Source organism: Dama dama, chromosome 24 (assembly GCF_033118175.1).
Source record: "Dama dama isolate Ldn47 chromosome 24, ASM3311817v1, whole genome shotgun sequence".
Classification (NCBI taxonomy): domain Eukaryota; kingdom Metazoa; phylum Chordata; class Mammalia; order Artiodactyla; family Cervidae; genus Dama; species Dama dama.
The window spans coordinates 6,316,992-6,340,956 of record NC_083704.1 but is presented as its reverse complement, the minus strand read 5'-3'; the positions used below and the strand labels follow the sequence as shown (position 1 = coordinate 6,340,956).

General features: G+C 46.1%; 1 protein-coding gene across 1 annotated transcript in view; it reads right to left on the bottom strand.

The window, feature by feature from the left end:
- Positions 1 to 252: 252 nt before the first annotated feature.
- Positions 253 to 23,965, bottom strand: part of EGFR (epidermal growth factor receptor) — a 209,919-nt gene continuing 186,206 nt past the window's right edge. Inside the window, exons 21-28 of the mRNA XM_061127612.1 lie at positions 16,065 to 16,220; positions 15,186 to 15,261; positions 12,029 to 12,175; positions 10,561 to 10,658; positions 8,423 to 8,590; positions 8,023 to 8,070; positions 7,196 to 7,298; positions 253 to 6,519 (exon numbers count right to left, since the gene is read on the bottom strand). Of these exons, the coding sequence (XP_060983595.1) occupies positions 6,158 to 6,519; positions 7,196 to 7,298; positions 8,023 to 8,070; positions 8,423 to 8,590; positions 10,561 to 10,658; positions 12,029 to 12,175; positions 15,186 to 15,261; positions 16,065 to 16,220 (1,158 nt within the window). The 3' untranslated portion in view covers positions 253 to 6,157. The remainder of the gene's footprint in view (positions 6,520 to 7,195; positions 7,299 to 8,022; positions 8,071 to 8,422; positions 8,591 to 10,560; positions 10,659 to 12,028; positions 12,176 to 15,185; positions 15,262 to 16,064; positions 16,221 to 23,965) is intronic.

Here is a 23,965-nt window from a genome sequence, read left to right as displayed (position 1 = left end):
CAAGGAATTCCCTCTTGGCTCTGGAAGGAGAAGAGACTATGCAGGGAATCCGGGAAGGTTTGCCCTGCATTGCAAGGTGCTGGGACGGTCAACTCAGGCTTGGGAACCCTCCACTAATTGAAGTGCATCAGGCCCTGCGGTGTGGATGGGGGAGTGGGGAGCCTGTGGGCAGAGGGCACATGGTAACTCTCCATAATTTCTCCTCCAATTTGCAGTTTTGAAACTAAAACTGCTCTAAAAATAAAGTTTATTAATTAACTTTAAAAAGTTGTCAGGAAAGGACATCTACAGTAGGTCAGATATGATTAATAACTATTATCAACACTGCATTGTTAACAAGAATACAATGTTTTTATAAGATACTTATGAGCAAAGAACATGAATAGTATACATCTAGTTTTTAATACTCCATATACAATCAACATGTTTTGATCAACAGTGTAAACCATATAAAAGAGAATCTTGCTTTCCATTTGTACAAATATTGATTTCATCACAGAAAAACGTTATAATGTTAAAATGTACCATATATTAGAGGCTATACAGCTATTGCTTACTTGTTTAAAAATGAAATTACTGCTGCCTGAGGCTACTTGATTACATCATCACCTCTAATATATCATCAGATCCACAGTACGTCTTCCTTTCCAAAATTTCAAATCTTACAGCAAGATTACTTTGTAGCCAAATTAAGTCAAAAGGATTTCTTTAAGAAAAAAATAAGTAAATGCACCTAAAAATGTACAGTTTTATCTACCAGGTGACACAGTAGGGATTCTTGGTACTTCTGCTGGCAATTCAGACAGGAATTGTAACCTCAGAGGGCATATTGAACTTGTGGAAGAGAAAATAATACTAGTCATTGCTTCAGTTTTTGTCCTATATACATACAGGATATATGTATATTCCTTCCTCCCTGGGCAGTGATGGCCGCGTAGTGGCTGGAGGCAGGGCAGTCAGATGGTGGACAAGTAGCAAGGATGCTTGCTATCCGTCTACCTTTGACAGAGGACATGGAAGAAGGGGTCTGCTTTACATTTCTTTTTCATCAATGGATTAGGCCCTCTCCCCATCCATTCAGGGTCCTGACCCACAGTGACGGATGCAGGGGTCTTCGTGCTTAGAGTTCGCCCAATGTTGACATTCCTACACTTGGATCATCTACCTGCAAGTCCATACACCTGTGGCGAATCCCTAGGCTGGTGGTTCTCAGCTTCGGCTGTACATCAGAATGATTTTAGGAGCTTTACAAAGTATAAATCCTGGGTTTCACTGGCCTGAGGCACTGTTGGGCCTCAAGATTTTCAAAAGCTCCCCTTCCCCCACCACCACGGTGTCACCGTGCAGCCTGAGATAAAAACCCCATCGCTAGGATGGCTGTGCTTAGTTTGGAAGACTGCTGGTGGTGTTCATCAAACATGCTAAACATTAGGGCTCTGCGGGTATTTCTGGTCTATATTGTAAATGTGTATCAACTGTAAACACAAAAATAATCTATATCAGTCAGATTGGTACACATAAACCAACAGAGAGCTCTGTTATTGTTTTCCTTACATTTACAGAGTCCCATCGGCAGATGAGTGGTGTACAGCATGAAGCTGATGTTGTCTATTAGTTGTAATAGACAGTGGTTCTTTCCCACTGAATTGCCCCAGAGTCAAATGAACCTGATTCAGATAAAGAAACTAAATGTAATTGCATCCTTTTCTCACTTTATAAATATAAAAATGACTCTCCTCTTCATCAGGACAACAACCTAGGCCAGTTCTGCAATGACATTGTGCCGTTTTACGAGAGAGACTTTTCTCTTGCTTCAGTTAAATCCCTTTAAACAACAATTGTAACTGTTAAACGTTAAAATTGTTTAAACAACAATCTCGGTTTCAAATTTTGATTTTCTTGCAGTCTTTCTGAAGTAAACTATTTCCTTTAGTAGAAAAATGAGTTTTCCTAAAAATATACCTTACAAAGCTCAGTGGTCTAAAAAGTTACAAAAATAGACTTACATTTAAAAATCCTGTTGGAATGTGTCTTTTATAGCACAAAAATGTGTGCCCCTGATATGGCTGATATGACTAGAGGCAAGAGACTCTATTCAGTAACGTTTTACAGCCCCAGCAAGGAAAACAAAGATCATTACATTGCAATAATGTGCTTGTCACCAAGTAATAAATGCAGAACAGACATTAAGGGCAACTTCAAGAGCCGTCACTGAGGTGAACAGCTCGTTCCCTGTAGCAGGAGATGGGATTTTTAAACCAACTTCTTAGCAAAGAAACCATCTAGGGCTTTCTCAAGGCTCAGACTTGGGTTATCTGCCACTTTTGAGGTGAGTTAGCTGCTGGGGACAAGGAGTTCGGGGCTTTGGAACGGCCAGCAGCAGCCGAGGCTCCAGGCACACCAGGGCGGCGGCCACTCTGGTGCTGCCTTGGGAACCTCTTCCACTCACATCATCTGATTCTGCCCTGATGGGGGGCACAGTGTTGATGCATAGGCTAGTACAAGGGAAGGTGACCTGAGCTGAGGGTTTCCACTCTGGGCGTCCATTAGAACCACATGGGGAGCCCCTGGAATTAGATTAAACTGGTCCTTTTGAGCTTACAGTCAGCCCTGATGGGCCGTGCGCACGGTGTCACTACGGCCCGACAGCCCGTCCTGCAGCCCCAGACCTCGCCTAGCGCGCCACGAGGCCGTCAGCCCAGGCCCGAGTCTCCCTGAAGGCCATTTTCTTTACACAGCTGCTGCCCAAACTTTGATGCCCATCAGAATCACCAGGGGGGCTCTGAGAAGCGCCCGGACCAGGCTGCAGCTGAGACAAATTCAGAGTCTTTTTGGTTGGGACCGAGGAGACAACCAAGGGCAGTCAGCCTGAGGACCACTGCCTGTCTGCTTCTGCACTTCATGGTTCATGCATCTCTGCAGTTTTGACAGGGGAAGGCTAAAGCTCAAAATTAAGAACTTTCAACAAACCTCTAAGCCTTGCTATCAACTGGAATGTAATCTGCACCCTCCACTGTGCTCCTAGTTGTAAATCAGTGACAACCTGAACTCTGGGCAAATTTAGGGTTTGGAAGATTCATCTCTATCTTGAGGTGCAGAACTATTTTTCATAGTGTGAGACAACAGAGCCTCCTTAAAGATGATGTGATAAGATGTATGTACGGCCCACTGGACAGCTGACTCTAGAACAGCCCAGGTCGGGGCCCTGACCCTCTGAGTAGTGGACCCGCCTGTAACTGTACACAGTTGGCTCCCCGGGGCTTCTGGTTCTTTAATCGTGAATTCAGCTGACTGGTGCTCATGTGGCCTGAGCACAGGAGCACCAGAAGAAATCTGTGTCTAAGTGGACCCACACCGTTCAAACTCATGAGGTTCAAGGGTCAGCTGTGAACAGCCTCTCACTCTTACCTTCCCTGACCTGTTTCTGAAGGCCTGGCTTGACTGGACTCTGGGGAAATGCTCCAGGGACTGGCTGGGGAGGAAACAGCAGACAGGCTCCCTGTGGGGCCTCAAGGCTTGGTGTCCACGAGCAGAAGCCGAAAGGGTGAGGGTGAGGCTTTCAGTGGCCCCTCAGAGCCCCGCCGTGTGAGAGCTCCTCTCCTGACTGTCCAGGGGGCCCCGGACCTGGACTCAGGCTCTGCCCTCTTAGGCTCTCGAGAGTCTACAGACCCTGGGAACCTCCCTGGACAAACACAGCGAGAAAACTGGTGGGAACACAATGTTTAAGAAAATTTAGTGAGTAGATTTTATGCCAGGACATTGAAATACAAAGAAGAAAAATCTTGAATAGTTCTCTCTACTTTATTATGTTACAGTAAAACATTTCAAATTACAAAAATACTAAGCTCTTACTGCTGCAATTGACCAGGATGTTGTGGGGCTCCCTCATCATCTGTCTCCTGACAAACTAGTGATAGAAGAATGTGGGTCACCCTGTCTCTCAGTGCTGGATGCGTATCTGGCTAAAGCACTATGTTCTGAGGTGAATAAATAATGAGAGTGGTTTGCTGACAAGGACATAAAATTTCAGATTCTGAGAGACGTTGTATAATCTTTTCACGAATCATTTTTAAACCCCCAGCGGGGATGGACTAGAAGGGCACTTGGGGAACGTGCCAAGCCTAACGCCAGGCTTGAAGGGGCGGCGGCGCCTGTGGAGCTGCTGAGGAGAGGCTTCTCTGGGGGACACTTTCGGGGCCGGGCTCCCTCTGCTGCACTTTCCAATCCTTGCTGGCTGGCGCCCCAGAGGTCCTCTGACCCGACTCCACGGCCCCTCCACCCCAGGCACCCTGTGTTGTCGCCGTGCTGGGCTGACCAGTTTGGCCTGGCATCTGTCATGTCATTTTCAGGCTAGTATTTGTGAGTCAATTTTCATCGCTAAACTGTGAATCTTGTGGAATCAGGTACTACGATTTATTTTTTATCTTTAATACCTATGCCAGGCTGGTAAGGTGTTAAAGTGTGCAACATGATGGAACTGAATATAGTTTATATTTCTATTGAGACAAAATTAAATACTTTGATAGCAAAACTGCGGGGCCCTGATCCACCTGAGTCAGTAAATAATTTAAAAGCTAAAGGAAAATTGTGTGTGTGGGGGAAGAGCGGAGCTGAATAAAACCATGGACTGAAAATACTGTCTGAAACACTTCTTCCTGGCTGAGATGGATGCTGACTAAAAGTGTTTACAACACTGTCTACAAAGAGCTATGTAACATTCAGGGTTTGGGGTGAGAAACACGGATCTGATGGGAAACCACAGATGAGAAAAAGCTTGTGTCCTAAGTAGAGGGTCCTCCAATTACAGGCAGCTATTTTAAGAGGGAATTGTTTTCTTCTGCCCACGCACCTGGAGATGTTATGAAGGCGTTATCATCAACTTCAAAGTCAGATTTCGTATTTACCTGATTTCCATGTGACACATGATGCAGTCTCTATTCACCTGTGAAGCGTGCCATCGTGGTGAGGCACTCCTGCACACCCCCGCACCTGGACCCTGCAACTCACCAAGGGCAAGGAGGGATCTGGGCAGCCTCCCAGTGAGGAGCAAAGTGCCTTTTGAGTAAAAAACCCTTGGAATAAAATAATTATCTTCTAGGAGTAGCCTAAACAAACCTGTGTGTGTGTGTGTGTGTGTCGGGGGGAGCGTTGGGGGAGCTAAGAGAGTTTCAAGAGCAGCATCACATATGCAGTCTTCAGACAGACATGTGTCCCCCAACCTCCAAAGACTTGATATATTTCCTCTAAGACTCAAATTTGGGGGATTTGTTCCTTTTTCGTGCTGTCATTCCATCTCAATTAAAGGCAATGGTCTGAATGCCAATGAATCACATATATGCTGACCGTGGTTACCGTTTTGCTGTATAGGGAAAACATACTGGGTTTCAAAACTATGGAATGGAAAAATAAACAAGTCTAATACTTATAATTAGAAAACACTGGTCACCCAAAGGAGAGAGAGTACCGTGGAGACATCTATATAAAAGAAAGTCTGAGGAAGATTTCTACTCCCTCTGTTTCTTCCTTGCTCAGGAAGAGTTCAAAGTGGCTTATTGTCTTGTACCTGCCTTGATCGGATATAGTACCAATGTGGCCCGCTGAGGACCCAGAGGACTGGCTGGTTATTCAGCTGTCTTGCAATGGAGGAGTCTCCAAGCAGAGCCAATGGAATCAAGTGTTGGCTGGAAGGCTGGCCCATGCGTCTCAGTCACAGTTGGGCCTGGGTCAACTCAGTACCACAGGTGCTACGAGCAAGCTTTTTCCTTAATAGAAAAGCTCATTAAGAGTAAAATCAGTGTCAATGAAAAAACCCCAGATGTTCCTAAGCAATAAAACTCCTTACACATATTTAGTATTTTTCAAATATACCTCACTGGAAGGTGAACTTCTGCCCAAATGGACAACATTGTTTCTGGATGCCTTTTGTGGAAGCCTCACAGTTTGAAGACAAAGGAAAAGTCCCTGCAACTTTGCAAAGCGCATCTGAGTCGGGGGCACTTCTTGGTTGAAAGGTGGGCTGATCAGGGCAAATATGGACAAACCAGTCCATGGGTCCAAGAGTCAATGTCGGCATGGTGGTCAGGACTCAACAGCTGCCATGGCTTGGTCCTGGGGGCTGAAGGGGCTAGAAGTTTATGGCTGATGTTGTCCTCCATGGTCAGGCCCCAGTAAAGTCACTGCCTGCTGGTGCTGCCCGCAGGTATTCTGCATTTTCAGCTGCAGGCCCCTTAAAGATGCCATTCGACTTGGCTTCCTTGGGAAAGAAGGCCTGCTGGTAGTCAGGGTTGTCTAGGCTAATTTGGTAACTGCCCTTCTGAGCCCAGAGGGCAGGGCCGTCGAGTACACCATTGACACAGGCAGGATGGGTGGTGTTGAGATACTCAGGGTTGTCCACGGCGTTGCTGCGTGAATTTTGGTACTGCGGGTCTCTGCCAGGAGCTGGATATAGAGGCTGATTGTGATAGACAGGGTTCTGGACAGAGCCGGCGGGTCTTTTGGGAACAGACTGGTTTACATATTCTGAAATTGAAAAGAAATCAAGTGTAATCAGCAAAGCATCATCCCCAACAGGATTTCACAGCTCTTTCTGAACCCTGTGACTATTCTTCAATGTGGCACTGGGTGACAGAGGCCGGGAAGCCTGGGGAGAGGACTCTCTTGCTAAAATGCATTGTGCTCTTTCCGTACTGCTCAGAGCAACGAGCATGCTTTTCTTTTGAAAGTTTAAATAAAGTTTTCAGAGGACTGCTTCCCTTGAGATGTGTGTTTGTGCAGGTTGGCTCTGTCTGGGAACAGAGCTTAGATTAAGTAAATACATGTTTCACAGGCCAGAAATGGAGCCAGGAGAGAGAACAGCGATCTATTCTGTCTCTCTCACACACACACACTCTCTCTCTCCTATTTCTCACACACACACTCACTCTCTCTCTCAAGAGCTCACATATGTATATCTTTACTGTTGGCTTCAAATTCTAGAAAATCTGCAGACTCCTTCTAAAGACAACCTGGACATGCCTGGACCCCTCAGATACCCATGTGCATACTCGGTGGTTGTCTATCGACCGCCCTCTCTCTCCCTTCGTTTTGTCTACACTCTCACCGTGGGCTTCACCTCTGAACCAGCCTGAAGGAAGCAGCTGGCCCCGCCCCGGGCCCGAGGCCGAGGAACAGGACTGCCCCCAGCGAGAGGACTCACCGGGTGCCGGGAGGAAGGCGTCGTCCATGCTGTCCTCGGTGAGGGCACCAGTGGGGTCTGAGCTGTAGCGCTGCAGGAAGCTATCTTCCTTGAGAGGGTAGCTCTGTCGGGAGGAGATGAGGCAAGGTTAACTCCAGCCAGTGCTGCTCACTTCAACGGGGATAAAGGTCACCTGAGAGCTTGCTAAAATGCAGATTCTGATGCCGGAGATCCGGGAGAGGACCAGAGATGCTGCACTTCTAACCACTTTGCCCACAGACCACAGGGCAAGTGGATGGCCTGGACCAGGGCTGTCCAGCAGGGCGCTTGGCAGTGACAGATGTGCTCTGTAATCTGCGCTCTTCCATATGGTAGCTCCTTACCACATGTGTGAGGAATGGAATTTTAAATTTTATTTAACTTTAATTAATTAAAATTTAAATTTAAGTAGCCACACATGGCTAGTGGCTTCTGCATTGGTTAAGTGTGGGTCTAATCAAGGCTTCACACATCAAGCATCAGCATCGCCTGGAAGGCGAGCTCACAGATGGCCAGACCCCTCCCAGCAGATCCTGCGTCAGCAGGTCCGGGGTGGTGGCCCGACAGTCTGCATTTCTAACAAACTGCCAAGTCCAAGAACTGCATGGTGCTGCTGGCCCACGAATCACATTTGCAATAGCACTTTGAGAAATAATAGCTAATGGCTGGCCACAGAGTAGGGATCAAGGGAGGAAACAATACACAAAGGAAATCACAATTATTCAGGTTAAGGTGGGCACTTCTTATGTCTAATAGAGCTGGGGTACAGAGCTGTTATTTAATTCTGGTTTGTAGCTGTTGATACCTACCCCGTTTCTATCAACGCAAGTCACAGTGGGAGTGTTGCTGGAGGCGCTCTGGAAAAGAATCACAGTTATTTATGCTGCAGGCGGACACTCTACCATCTCCACTGAGAGCAGGAAGGGGCCTCAGGGAGAAGGGACACTTAAAGGGGCTTGATTTCATTAATTTCATAATGCTTGACGCATTAGCATAGAAAAACTAGGTTTAGTTCTGATTTAACTCTGTTCCTTAATGGACCAGAAAGATTATGACCCAGTTGTTGCAATGCAATAAAATAATTGATACACTGAATTGATTCATTCTGATTGTAGCTTCACCATCTGGTTAAGTTTCACAAGATGGGTATTATTTTCTCTAAAACTGTTCTAACCAAGAGGCAGAGCTTGGAAAGAGTGACTTTGGTACCAGAGAGCTGAGGAGGGGCGTCCGGGAGGTGGCAGGGCTGTGGAAGAAGCCCTGCTGGGGGATGAGGTACTCCTCAGCATCCACAACGTCCTCCATGTCCTCCTCATCCATCAGGGCGCGGTAAAAGTTGGAGTCCGTAGGGCTTGGCAAATGCATTCTCTCATCCCCCTGGCACAGAGATCGTGAGACCATTAGAAAGGCCAGAGAACTGTTGTCCCGCTCCCTTGCTATTGAGGTGTGGTCTGTGGTCAGCAGGTGCCGGTATATTTGCCAGTTTAGCTCTAATAACCCGCCCCCTTCCCCTGCTGGTTCTCCAAAACACACTTCCTCCTCCCTTCCCCCATCCCCCACGCCCTGCCTGAAATGAAACAATGAAAATTCCCTGATGTCCCAAAGTCCTCAAAGGAAATGCAGACAGCTCAGGAGATAAAAGGAGGTGCCGGGGGCAGCCTTCACTGCGTGCTGTGCCGTGTGCAGTAAAAAATGCACTTTCGTTCTTCGTCCCTGCTCCTGGCGCAGAGCTCCTCAAAGCGAGTGTCACTCAGTCATGTTCGACTCTTTGTGACCCCATGGACTGTAGCCTGGGAGGCTCCTCTGTCCATGGAATTCTCTAGGCAAGGATACTGCAGTGGGTAGCCGTTCACTTCTCCAGGGGATCTTCCCAACCCAGGGATGGGACCCAGGTCTTCCACATTGCAGAGCTCCTAAACCCTTGGAATTTCCTCAGTGTCTCTTATGTTAATGAGGAGATTTTTGGAAGCACTGAAAGATGGGGGCTGGTGACCAGTAGAGCCGCATGATTAGAATCCCATGTGAGGGTTAGAACTTTCAGTATCGCCCCTGAGCTCCAGGGAGGGCAGAGGGCCTGGACAAATCTACTGGGGGTCAATGATTTAAGCATGCCCATGTAATGAAGTCTCCATAGAAACCCGAAAGGATGAGCTCAGAGTCTTTCCTGGGTGGTGAGCACATGGAGGCCTGGGGAAGAGCAGCATAGCAGAGAGCATGGAAACCGTGCCCTTCCCCTCCCCTCTGCCCTCCCCCCTCCCCTCTGCCCCCCTCCCCTCTGCCCTTCCCCCGTCCCCTCTGCCCCTCCCCTCTGCCCTTCCCCCTCCCCTCTGCTCTTCCCCCCTACCCTCCCCTCTCCCCTGTGCCCTTCCCCCCTCCCCTCTAACCTTCCCCCTTCCCCTCTGCCCTTCCCCCTCCCCTCTGCCCTTCCCCCCTCCCCTCTGCTCTTCTCCCTTCCCCTCTGCCCTTCCCCCCTACCCTCCCCTCTCCCCTGTGCCCTTCCCCCCTCCCCTCTAACCTTCCCCCTTCCCCTCTGTCCTTCCCCCTCCCCTCTGCCCTTCCCTCTCCCCTCTGCCCTTCCCCCTTCCCCTCTGCCCTTCCCCCCTCCCCTCTGCGTCTCTCCCATCTCTCCCATCTGGCCGTTCCTGCACTACACCCATTTATAATCAACCAGCGGGCTAGTGAGTGGAATGTTTCCTTGAGTTCTGTGAGCTGCTCTAGCAAATAAATGGAACCCAAGGAGAGGGGAGTGAGAACCTCCAGTCTTAAGCTGGTAGGTCAGAAGCACCTGGGCTGGGGACTGGCATCTGACGTGGAGGAGTGTGGCCTCTGATGCTGTCCACAGGTGGACAGTGTCAGACTGAGCTGAACTGCAGGACAAGGCTGGTGCTGGAGAAGTGCTTGCCTGGGGGTGTGGGGACCCTCCCCCTAAAACACACACATCCTGGAACTGCTTCAGGTGCTCTGCAATGCATTCTGCATTTATTATTTCACTGAATCTTTAAAACAGGTCCATGAGCTTGGTTTTGTTAACCTGAAGTGGAGAGTCAAGAATCTGAAGCTAGATTTGCCCCACACCAAAGCCCTGGTTCCCCAGAGACCGATATGAAGCTTTGGCCAAAGAGACCATGAAGATGAGGGGGCGCAAGCGTGCAGGGCTCACACAGAGGCGGACACTTGGGGGCCCCAAGGTGAGCCTGACTTAGTCCGCCTTGGCCTGTGCTTGCTCTAAGGCCTGAGGGTTTCTGATGTGGCCTGGGAGACAGGAAGCTGCGTCCCCGCGGTATTTCAGGGATGTGTGACCTCACTAGCAGGACCCTCCTGGGGAGGAGATGGGGAGAGGACTGTACCTGGATGACAAGGTAGCGCTGGGGGTCTCGGGCCATCTTGGAGAATTCAAGGATTAACTCACGGAACTTTGGGCGACTGTCTGCATCTATCATCCAGCCTGGGGAAGGGAGGAGGGAAGTCAGTTCAGTTAGAACCCTGAAAGAACTGATAAAGATGGCATCCCTGAAAGTGTTTATGGGGGGACTCTTTAAGACAAATAAATGAGGATGAAACCTAATCTTTGTGGCAGGTTTTTCAGTCTTGGCAAGCAGGCACTGATTACTGTTTAAAGACCATGCTGACCTCACATACTTGAGTCAGAATGGCAATGACATGCTCTGATTTCCTGCACCTCCCCTTCCAAGGGTCATTACAGTGCCATCATCTTGAGTGACCCAGCAGCCGTACGACAGGCTTCACTTTCTGTGAACTGCTCTGACTGTAGGGAGCCCTGGGTCTCGACTCTCCGTAAAGTCCTCACTTGACATTCAGCCTCATCCACATTCACTCAGCAGTCTAGTAAGTTGGAAACCAGATTTAGGGAAATTTAGGAACTTTCTTAAGAACCTCAGGGCTTGGGAATGCCATTCCCTTGCATTTCATTGTATCACACTCAGCAATCAGACATGCGTGTGACGGGATGCTCAATGCCTTCGCGTGGAGGATACTCCTGTTGACCAAGCCACTGCATCTGATGACACAATGATCCAGGTCTAGATTAAACATGCTGGAGGAACTAGAAATCCTCATGACCCTGAGAGTTCATATTTATTTGCTATCAGCAGGATGTCAAGCTATTTTAGGTCAGGCTGCTATGTGACCTCAGAGAAATCATGTGACCTCCCTGGATATCAGCTTCCTCAACCTAAAGCAGGGAAGTCACAACTGATTAGCTCTGTGGTCTAAAGTTCAGAAAGGCTCTCTCACATTCCCTGGGCAGCTTTCTGGGTAAATTCTCATCATGCATGTAATATCACCCCCAGAGCCTACGGAACTCGGGATCCTGACAGCGTGGTAGTGTCACAATCAGGCCATACACTCTTACTTGGATTACAGGGTTTACCTGTTAGACTGCAGAAGGCCTTACATAAACCCACTATCTGAAAGGTTTAAGTCAAAGCAGAAGTGTTGATTCTACTAATCTCATGTGGCTAGTTACTTTTAGGCATTTAACAACAGTCTCTCTGGTAACAGGCTTCAAAATGTGGGGCAGGTTTTTCATTGAGCAACTCAGAGAGGAGAGTGCTGGTTTAACAGCTTCTGGGGGATTTTGACTTTACTTGTTTGCTTAAAAACCTCAGCTCACAACGCTCAGTGTGACATTAGCTCACAGTGCTCAGCGTGGCAGGTAAGTGCTTCTGGTACAGTGCCCTGAGAGGGGGTTGACGAATGTGCCTGCCTATAGGCTGTGACAGAGTGTCTGAGGGAGTCTAAGACCTGGGGATGTGGCTCAGGGCAGCCCAGCGACAGGCCCAGCTGGCCACTCACACTTGACCATGATCATGTAGACGTCGATGGTGCAGATGGGTGGCTGCGGGAGGCGCTCTCCTTTCTCCAGGACAGTTGAGATCTCACTCGCAGGGATTCCATCGTAAGGCTTGGATCCAAAGGTCATCAACTCCCAAACAGTGACTCCTATGAGGAAGAAGCGGTTGCTTTATGAGTCAATAATAATCACAGTATCTTGTCTTTAGTCATCATTGTTGACATACTGTTTCCAATGTTTAAAAACCCCTGTTTCGGTGGCCTTGGGCAATTTACTCGATGCTGGAAGCCTCAGTTCATCATCTGCCTCATAGAAGGGTTGTGCGATCAAACAAGATAACACAACTTCAATGTTCAGACAATGCCAGGCGAACAGTAAATAGCCAATAAAGAGCAAACTTTAGTAATAACAGCAAAAGACACCACCTCTCTGAGACATGCCTGGTCTATGGAGCAGGAGTTACACAGTCAGACGTGTGCCCCAAGAGACTTAACCAACTATAAATTGTGTTTTTAAAGAATAAAAAAATTGGAGATAAAAACTTCTGTGTTCCTTTTGATAAATATAAAAACTCCATATTTTAAATTTCAACATCAATCAATCACCATGATTAAAAACATTAAAGCAAGAGTACTATTAGAATTGGTGTTTTTTCAGGCTGTTCTGAAGTTCTGATGGTCTTCTACCTCCATGCCTCCCTTGATGGCATTCTCTGCTCCAGAAACACACAAATGTGATGAGTGGTGTGTCCCCATCTGACAGCACAATGCCCTGGGTACCACTAGTGATGAGCCAAGTGGGCCTGAGTCTTGAGTCCCCAGACCACACAGGGAGGGACCAGACACAGGAAGCCAGTGCGGGGGGTGGTTCCTACTCTCCAACTAGTCTAACGACCCCTTCTCTTTAGAATGGACCTCTAAATGCATATCACCATGGATCTGCAAGGTGGATTTTCTAAAGGCCATTCCAAAACTGAATGACCTGAATTAACATGCAGAATGCAAGGTTGAAGAATGAAGAAAAGCAGTGGTCCAGGGACAAGGAAATATTAATAATCCTTCTGTCCTTCCCACCACAGAGTCATTATGGACTTAAAGAAAATCTCATGTCCAGGTCTATAGTCAGTTAATTCTAACTAGGTTTAAACATTGCATTTAAACACATACACAATAACTTCCTAAAGGAAAGCAAGCTTTTCAGGTTTTGGGACAAATGGTGAAAGAAGACCGTGTGTATGCCCGGCTGCGGGCTATGAGTAGGGTTGGAAGCTGGTATGAATTCTCTCTCTTTTCAACTGGTAAGTGGAACATATAGGTTCCTGACTGAAATACTTGGCCTTGCCTAGAGTCTAGAGAGCAGAGTAACAGGACATGTTTTTTAAACTAAAAGTTCAGGTTCATATTGTAACAATTCTGATGTGCTGCCAGAACAGCAGATTGTAATCACTGACAGCACAATTTCCACTGAGATGAAAAACACAGCCCCCGGGCTGAGGCTGACTTTCTGATGCTGGTTACAACCACTCAAAGGGATTAAGTCACTGCGTTTGAGAGCTTTCATTTACTGGGCAGACGTGGCCCTGCAGTCTGCAAGTGGGCACACAGGGCAAGGGGCAAACACAGCCGGGCAGCTGGGAAAGGCAGGGGCCCATACCACTTGACCGCGGTCAGGGCCTCAGGTTTTATTTGGAACATATTTGGAAAATGAAAGAAGGAGGTTAAGCAGAGAAGTAAAAGTCTAATGTAGTTTAAAATGCTTTTTCCAGCTGTCTGGAGAATAGATGAGTGAGTGCAAAACAAGCCCAGAGAAGACCCAGGAGGAGCCCCTGCATGCTGTCGCTGGAACGGGGTGTGTGTCCACACTGGGCTGTGTGGTGACAATGATGATGACAGGGCTGGGCAGAGCCACAAACAGGAAAAGCAGCATTTCTTCCTGTCCCTCCAGGGGAGCACACACTTCTTGAACTTGGCTGAAAGTAACAAGGTATCAGAATAGCTTTATTTCCTTATCTAGTTCATCAATTGTAAGCAGCCAGCTCACAGGTATAAATGAAAACTCACATATTCATTCACAAAGATTTCTGTCTTCATAAAGCTTATATTATAGCTGGAGAGACAGACAAAGACCCATGAAATTTTAAAAAAATTTAACAGCAGGAGAGATAGACAAAGACCCATGAAATTCTTAAAAATTTAATCGGAATATTAGGAAGTTAATAATGTTGTGAAAGAAATGCTAATCAGGGAGAAATGCTAATCAGATATCAGGGAGATATCCTGAATGATTCTGTTTTTGTGATAATGAAAGCATTCCTGTTGGGAACTCCTTATAATATTGCTCTCCTCAAATACATGTTCTATGGGTGGGTGATTCACCTCTATTGCTTTGATAGCTGGGACAGACTGATGTTCACCATTCAATGCAGACCAGCTGTTTTGCTGCCTTTGGGCTGACTTGGCGGTACGGGGGTGCTGACTGCAGTAACAGTGGGAATGATTTCCTGAAAGGTGAGGCCCTTGAAGGACCAGGAGCCCCTCTGACAGAGAACAAGATAAGAGCATGAAAGGCGTGTCTGAGGAGCGGGAAGCTGGGCAGAGGACGTGGCCTGCAGGGATTTGGAGGAAGAAAGAAGCAGATCCTGGTGAGATGGCCTTCATGAGAGCTGGAAGCAGCAGCTACTTCCCTTTCCTCACATTTCCCTAAAGACACACTCTCACAGCGCGTTTTGTCAAGCCATTCTCTCTGATGCACAAAGATAACCACTCAGTACACGGAACCGCAGCCACCAAGTTAGTCCACTATAGAACCACACTCTCTACCAGAAACACTTCACACGAAACCTGATGTCATCTCCCTTTGGTTCACTTCAAATTCACGGCAAGAGGTTGTACCTGCTTGACTTTGGGGTACAGGCATTTCCCAGGTTCACATTCTTTCCCTCTTGTTCCTCTCTCTCCTGACAAGCTCACTGTTACCTCCAGTGACGCTTAGAATGGTAGTTAGACTCAATTTCCCTTTTCATGTTTTCTGTTAACAGCCTGACAACAACGATGACGTGATTGTTAGTCACTGTCTCGCATGGCAGCGTGTATAATGCACATCAACAGCGCAAGCCAGCAGTCTTGGCCTTGATTCACCAGCCTCAGGATTCTGACTCACCATAGCTCCAGACATCACTCTGATGGGTATAAATTCGGTGTAAAATTGATTCCAAAGCCATCCATTTGATAGGGACCTTGGAATGATGAGAGATAAAAGTAATAAGACAACTATTAGCTTCCTTCTATTGAAAAATAAATGACAAAGGGAGACACTGCAAATGACAAAGGTGAGAAAACCAGGCCACCCGCAGTCTGCCCCCCAGGCCCAGGGCTCCTTCCCAGCAGGAGGAGAGGTTTGTCCGGCAGACGACAGGGCCTCTGTCAGACCCCAGGACAGAGGAGGGCCTCTGGTCTGTCTGTGGGCTTCTCTGCTGAGCTGGGTGCCTGGGCTGGGAGCAGGGACCCTGGTCGTGCCGTGTTTGTGGGGGCTTGCAGGGCCAGCTGCTTGGAGTCACGCCAGCCAGTGTGAAACTGAAGAGGTGTACAGCTGATCTAGAGTGTTCTGAAGGGTGTATCTGGAGACCTGCATCCCTTACTGCTGGGAAAGCCCCCTGGAGAAGCCAACTCCACCGTGGCCAGTGCCCCTCGGGAGGTCCTGGAACAATCACAGGAAACTTTCCTTGCTGCCAAATCAGCTATGACATTTTCAGATGTTCTTCTGAAGGGTTTACCCTGGAGCAGGAGGTGGAAACCTAACTTTGGCTAATAGTTCCCTAGAGATGAAGCTGAACTCACATTTACTGCCTCTGGCTTCTGGGTGTGTCAGAAACATCTCCATTCACTTTCCCAGGAAATCCTTCTCCCCAGGCAGCTCTGGAGCCTGGCTAGACCCAGTGCTGGTGGCACTGTGACCTCACCCAGAAGGTCCTGAGAAGGGCCCTGAGTTGCTCAGTCTGCTTCAGGGGAGTGCGTGCCTGTCTACAAGCCAGCCCCTCACCTTGCCTCCTTCTGCGTGATACTCCTTCTCCTCGGCACCCAGCAGCTTGGCCAGCCCAAAGTCTGTGATCTTCACGTGCTGCGGCGTCTTCACCAGCACGTTCCTGGCCGCCAGGTCCCTGTGCACCAAGCGCCGGTCTTCCAGGTAATTCATGCCCTGAAACACAGGGCCACACGGGAGGGGTGGGCGTCTTGGGGCAGCGTTCAAAGTGTCACGCAACAGCATCCGACCTGAAGTCTACCCGTGGGCAAACTGCCCTCCGCAGACGCAGTGACTTGGAGCTGGCAACATTAGTGACTGTCGATCCGCTCCAAGGATGAAGAGGTAAAGCGGCAAAGGTAAAGCTGGCTTGCTAACTTCTCTCCATCCAGTAATTCAAGTTTCAAGCTCAAATGAACAGTAGAAGAGGCCAGTGACAGAAAAGGAGCCCCGCTGTAGGGCCAAAACCTGGCTGCACGCTGCCCAGAATGGCTGCTGCCTCTTGCCTGGCCTGGCCACCCTGGGCCAGTTCCTATGGGGCACTGCCTCCCCAGGGCCCAGGGCCCTCATCACAGTGTCCTGGCCTAACTTACATGATTCACTACCAGTGAAGGTTTTTGTCCAGTTTTATTTTTCTCTCTTTTTAAACTGAAATCACATGGCTATTGAATTTGCTTTCACAAAGTACCAATCCCCACCCTCTCCCTGGCTGCCTCCATAACTGTTCTAATCAGAATCAAGCCTGTAAGGATGCAAAAGACCTGCATGCAGAAAATTATAAGACACTGATGAAAGAAATCAAAGATGACACAAACACATGGAGAGAAACACCATGTTCTCAAATGGAAATAATCAATATTGTGAAAATGACTATACTACCCAAAGCAATCTACAGATTCAGTGCAATCCCTATTAAGTCACCAATGGCATTTTTCACAGAATTAGAACAAAAATTTTACAATTTGTATGAAAACACAAAAGACTCTGAATAACCAAAGGAATCTTGAGAAAGAAAAATGGAGTTGGAGGAATCAGGCTCCCTGACTTCAGACTATACTAGAAAGCTATGGTCATCAAGACACTATGGTACTGGCACAAAAACAGAAATATAGCTCAATGGCATAGGACAGAAAGCTCAGAGATAATCCCATGTACCTACGGTCACCGAATCTACGATGAAGGAGGAAAGGCTGTACAATGAAGAAAAGAGAGCATCTTCAATAAGTGGTGCTAGGAAAACTGGACAGCTACAGGTAAAAGAATGAAGTTACAACACTCCCACTACCATACACAAAAATGAACTCAAAATGGGTTAAAGAACTAAGTATAAGGCTCGCCACTATAAAACCCTTAGAGGAAAACACAGGCAGAACATTCTTTGACATAAAGCACAGCAAGATCTTTTTGATCCACCTCCTAATGAAGATACAAACAAAAATAAACAAATGGGATCTACTTAAACAAAAGCGTTGGCATAGCAAAGGAAATCATAAGCAAAAACAAAAGACAGTCCTTAGAATGGGAGAAAATATTTGCAAATGAAGCAACTGACAAAGGTTTAATCTTCAAAATATATAAGCAGCTGATGCAGCTCAATATCAAAAAACAAGCAACCCCATAAAAAATAGGGGGGGGCAGAGATCTAAATAGACATTTCTCTAAAGAAGACATACAGGTGGCCATGAGGCACATGAAAAGATGCTCAACATTACTAATTATTAGAAAAATAAAATTTAAAACTACAATGAGGTATCACTTCACACCAGTTGGAATGGCCATTATCAAAAAATCTATAAACAATAAATGTTGGAGAGGGTGTGGAGCAAAGGAAACCCTCTGACACTGTTGGTGGGAATGTAAATTGGTGCAGCTACTATGGAGAACAGTATGGAGGTTTCTTAAAAAACTAAAAATAGAGGTACCATATAACCCAGCAATCTCAGTTATGGGCATAAATCCAGAGAAAATTATGATCTGAAAGGATGTATGAATCTCGAAATTCACTGCATCACTACTTATAATAGCTGGGACATGGAAGGTGCCTAAATGTCCATCAACAGAGGAATGGAAAAAGAAGACATGGTACATTTATACTGTGGAATATTACTCAGCCCATAAAAGGAATGAAACGCCATCTGTAGAGACGTGAATGGACCTAGAGACGGTCATACAGGATGAAGCAAGTCAGAAAGAGAAAAACAAACATTGTGTAATATAATGGACTCTAGAAAATGAAACAGATGAACTTATTTGCAAAGCAGAAACAGAGTGACAGATGTAGTGAATAAATGCATGGAAAGTAAGTGGGAAGGGATGAATTGGGAGATTGGGATTGACTACACACTACTATATGTGAAACAGATAACTAACGCGAACCTCCTGTGTAGCACAGGAAACTCTACTCAAGGATCTGTGGTGGCCTAGATGGGAAGGAATCTAAGAGTGGATATATGTATACATGTAACTGACTCACTTTGCCGTATAGCAGAAACTATCACAACATTGTAAAGCAATTATACTCCAATTAAAAAAAAATTTGCTTTTCTCAAATTGCTTCTGTTCTTAAGAGAGCCTCAGTAGTTTATCTGGAGAAATCTTAGGTATTATTTATTACTCATAAAACTGGAATTCTTTTCCCATTAACATCATCAGTATTTGAATAATATGCCAATATGCATAGAAATCTAGAAAAATTCAGATTAATGTTTAATGTATGTGTCACTGATATTACAAACACTTGTTTACTGCCAGGCTTTTATGTTAAGAGATGACTTTGGTATTTACCGCACCCTGCTCCCTGACCACCTACTAGCCCAAAGAGGCTATTACTCTCTACATACACTTCCCTGGGTTCAGGATTTATATACATAGGGAAATACAGTCTGCCCTATAAATTGCCATGAGGCCTTCAGAATGAACAAATCTGAGGAACTAATCTGTGCTGAAAATTGTCCTCTATTTGGATACGATGAATCGCTGATAGTTCTCTTTTGGTTGTCCCAGTTGTGAAAGCTCATATAACCTTTCATTCTATCTTCATGGAATAAAACAAGTTAATTGGCCTGTGTTCCAGTTTTGTTTAATGAACTATGTCAAGAGAGAGTTTCTGTTCTCACTAACTGTATGGAGACCTGCTTTTTCATAACATCTCAAACTGAGAAAAATCCCCAAAATATTGTAAAAATAGACACAAGATTGTCTTTTGTGCTCTGTAATTTGAATTTTTAAAAAACTAATAAATGGATTCTAATATTAAAAAAAAGAAGGTTGGAAGAGAAAGAATATTTTTGAGAAGCACCCAGCACAGTGCCTGACATTTAGTGAATTCTCAGATACACAGTCCCTTGGTACCCATGAAACTGGTTCCAGGAACCCCTCCCCCTGCCACCTCCCAACTAAAATCCATAAATATTCAAGTCCCTTATAAAAAATAGCACAGAATTTGTATGTAACATACACACATCCTCTTGCATCCTTTAAATCATCTCTAGGTTACTTATAATACCTCATACAATGTAACTAGTTGTAAATACAGTGTAAATGCCATGTAAACAGTTGCCTGCTGCCCAGCAAGTTCAAGTTTTGGGTTTTTTAGCTTTCTGGAATTTTCTCCCCAGGTATTTTTGATCCACGTTGGCTGATTCTGCAGATGCAGAGCCGTGGGTATGAAGGGCTGACTGTGAGTCTGACCTCGCGTCCTTGTCCACAGCCTCCTTGGTGTCTTTGTTATCTGCCCTTCCTCCCCGACAGGTGGGGTCACTTCTGCCCCTACTTCTGGCTTGATGCCCGCCCAGGTGAGCTAAACTCCTTGGATCCTCCCAAGGTCTAACCTGTTGTCACAAGCTTGGCAGCCCTCGCTCTTGAGCCAGGCCTGGCAGACAGGAGAAGCCTGTGTTGTTGGGACCACACTCTCTCCCACTTATTCACAGAAGCACCTCTCCTCTCTCCAGTCCAGGAAGTGGACCACATGTCCAGCCTTCTTTACAGCTGACACTCATGAACTCTCTAGCGAAGGGCAGGCACCATGGAAATGCTTACTGAGGGGCAAAAAATAGAAATGAATGGGTTCAACCAACTCTTCATTACTCTTGAGCTTTTTGTATGCAGCTCTCTTCATTTTAGTGCAAGTGCAGGGAACACCTGTAGATAAGAGTAGATCCCAAATTTTCTGGCAAATTCTTTACTTCCTTTTGATACATAATAGTTAAAACTAAAAATTAACTTGTCATATCAAAGCAAAATGAAAAATTAGGAAGATGAGTGAGTGAATGAAAGTCACTCTTTTCGTCCGACTCTTTGTGATCCCATGGAGTCCCACCAGGCTCCTCTGTCCATGAAATTCTTCAGGGGATCTTCCCAACCCAGGGATTGAACCCAGGTCTCTTACAGGCAGATTCTTTACTGTCTGAGCCACCAGCAAAGCCCCATAAGATAGGGTCTTACAAAGACATTACCAGGAACTAGTCTTGGAGGGCTATTTTTGCGGCCTTTTGTGTTTTTCTTTCTTGGAAAAAGGTGACTGATTTCCAAGTCTCCTCTGTATGATTTAGAAAGCTCCTGAATGTTTAAGATGCTGTTTGATTTAAATGCTTCCCTTCCTAAGATTTCTCAGATGCCAGGAAATAAGGTTAATCGGCTCACGTCTACTCAAGAGGAAACTGGCAGGTGCTTCCCTGGAGCAGCACTTCCAGGTTAGGAATAGTTATTTAGGGATGGAGTATGGAGATGGAGAAAGAAGCAGGGTTTCCAAACACAGGAGGCCTCCTACTCCTTGGCTCCTCTCCACCTTCGCGGGGTTTCTAGCATCAGCCTTGTCCCCTGCGAGGTTCACTAAGCCCACAGGGAGGACGGCAGAGGGCATTTCCAGCTACAATTAACTACCATTGTGAACTTCCACTCTGCTTCTTTATATGCCCAATAGAGAATCTGGTACACAGGATACATTTTTTATAACAGCTTGTTGAAGAAGAATGAGGGGGTGAATGAGTGATAATGGCAGCTGACAGTTCCAAGTCAGGCATGGCAAACTCACCTGCAAAGTAACCTCTCCAGGTACTGCCAGGCCCAGCACCCACACAACTGCCCTGAGAGCTGACTTGGGTCCCGAGGCTGAGCTGGTGCTACACAAACCAAGTGTTCTGAGGCCACCATTGGAACTGTGTCCATAATTTCATGCTGGGGTCTCCAAGTGAAACTTGCCTGCTGCCACAGAGACTGCCAAATGCCAGATGCCCAGATGCCAGAAAATACCCCAACACCCCAGCATTTGGTTCAGTTCACTCAGTCATGTCCGAATCTTTATGATCCCATTAACTGCAGCATGCCAGGCTTCTCTGTCCATCACCAACTCCTGGAGCTTGCTCAAACTCATGTCCAACGAATCAGTGATGCCATCCAACCATCTCATCCACTATCATCCCCTTCTCCTCCTGCCTTCAATCTTTCCCAGCATCAGGGTCTTTTTAATGAGTGAGCTGTTCCCATCAGGTGGCCAAAGTAGTGGAGTTTCAGCTTCAGCATCAGTCCTTCCAATGAACACTCAGGACTAATCTCCTTTAGGATGGACTGGTTGGATCTCCTTGCAGTCCAAGGGACTCTCAAGAGTCTTCTCCAACAACACAGTTCAAAAGCATCAATTCTTTGGCGCTCAGCTTTCTTTACAGTCCAACTCTCACATCCATACATGATCACTGGAAAAACCATAGCCTTGACTAGATGGACATTTGTTGGCAAAGTCTGCTTTGCCTCTGCTTTTTAATATGCTGTCTAGATTGGTCAGAGTTTTTCTTCCAAGGAGTAAGCGTCTTTTAATTTCATGGCTGCAGTCACCATCTGCAGTGATTTTGGAGCCTCCCAAAATAAAGTTTTTCACTGTTTCCATTGCTTCCCCATCTATGTGCCATCTGGATGCCATGATCTTAGTCTCCTGAATGCTGAGTTTGAAGCTAGCTCTTTTGCTCTCCTCTTTCACTTTCATCAAGAGGCTCTTCAGTTCTTCTTTGCTTTCTGCCGTAAGGGTGGTGTCATCTGTGTATCTGAGGTTTTTGATATTTCTCCTGGAAATCTTGATTCCAGCTTCTGCTTCATCCAGCCTGGCATTTCGCATGATGTACTCTGCATATAAATTAAATAAGCAGGGTGACAATATACAGCCTTGACGTACTCCTTTCCTGATTTGGAACTAGTCTACTGTTCCAGTCTGGTTCTAACTGTTGTTTCTTGACCTGCATACAGATTTCTCAGGAGGTAGGTGAGGTTGTCTGGTATTCCCATCTCTTGAAGAATTTTCCACAGTTTACTGTGATCCACACAGTCAAAAGTTTTGGCGCAGTCAATAAAGTAGAAGTAGATATTTTTCTGGAACTCACTTGCTTTTTCAATGACCCAATGGATGTTGGCAATTTGATCTCTGGTTCTTCGGCCTTTTCTAAACCCAGCTTGAACATCTTGAACATCCTGAACTTCCAGGAAGTTCATGTACTGTTGAAGCCTGGCTTGGAGAATTTTGAGCATTACTTTGCTAGCGTGTGAGATAAGTGCAATTGTGCAATAGTTAGAACATTCTTTGGCATTACCTTTCTTTGGGATTGGGATGAAAACTGACCTTTTCCAGTCCTGTGGCCGCTGCTGAGTTTTCCAGATTTGCTGGCACATTGAGTGCAGCACTTTAACAGCATCATCTTTTAGGATTTGAAATAGATGAGCTGAAATTCCATCACCTCCACTAGCTTTGTTCATAGTGATGCTTCCTAAGGCCCACTTGACTTTGCATTCCAGGATGTCTGGCTCTAGGTGCATGATCACACTGTTATGGTTATCTGTGTCATTAAGATCTTTGTTGTACAGTTCTTCTGTGTATTTTTGCCCCTCTTCTTAAATTCTTCTGCTTCTGTTAGGTCCATACCATTTCTGTCCTTTATTGGGCCCATCTTTGCATGAAATGTTCCCTTGGTATCACTAATTTTCTTGAGGAGATCTCTAGTCTTTCCCCTTCTATTGTTTTCCTCTATTTCTTTGCACTGATCGCTAAGGGAGGCTTTCTTATCTCTCCTTGCTATTCTTTGGAACTCTGCATTCAAATGTATATATCTTTCCTTTTCTCCTTTAGCATCTCTTCTTTTCTCAGCTATTTGGAAGGCCTCCTCAGACAACCATCTGCCTTGTTGCATTTTTTTTTTCATGGGGATGGTCTTGATCACTGCCTCCTGTACAATGTCACAAACCTCTGTCCGTAGTTCTTCAGGCACTCTGTCTATCAGATTTAATCCCAGGAATGTATTTGTCCCTTCCACTGTATAATCGTAAGGGATTTGATTTAGATCATACCTGAATGGTCTAGTAGTTTTCCTTCTTTTCTTCAATTTAAGTCTGAATTTGGCAATAAAGAGTTCATGATCTGAGCCATAGTCAGCTCCTGGTCTTGTTTTTGCTGACTGTAAAGAGCTTCTCCATCTTTGGCTGCAAAGAATATAATCAATGTGATTTCGGTATGACCAGCTGGTGATGTCCATGTGTAGAGTCTTCTCTTGTGTTGTTGGAAGAGGGTGTTTACTATGACCAGTGCATTCTTTTGGCAAAGCTCTGTTAGCCTTTTGCCTGCTTCATTTTGTACTCTAAGTCCAAATTTTCCTGTTATTCCAGGTATCTCTTGACTTCCTGCTTTTGCATTCCAGTTCCCTATAATGAAGAGGACATCTTTTTTGGGTGTTAGTTCTAGAAGTTCTTGTAGGTCTTCATAGAACCATTCAACTTCAGCTTCTTCGCCATTACTGGTTGGGCCATAGACTTGGATTACTGTGATACTGAATGGTTTGCCTTGAAAACGAACAAAGATCATTCTGTCATTTTTGAGATTACACCCAAGTACTGCATTTTGGACTCTTTTTGTCGACTGGGAGGGCTACTCCATTTCTTCTAAGGGA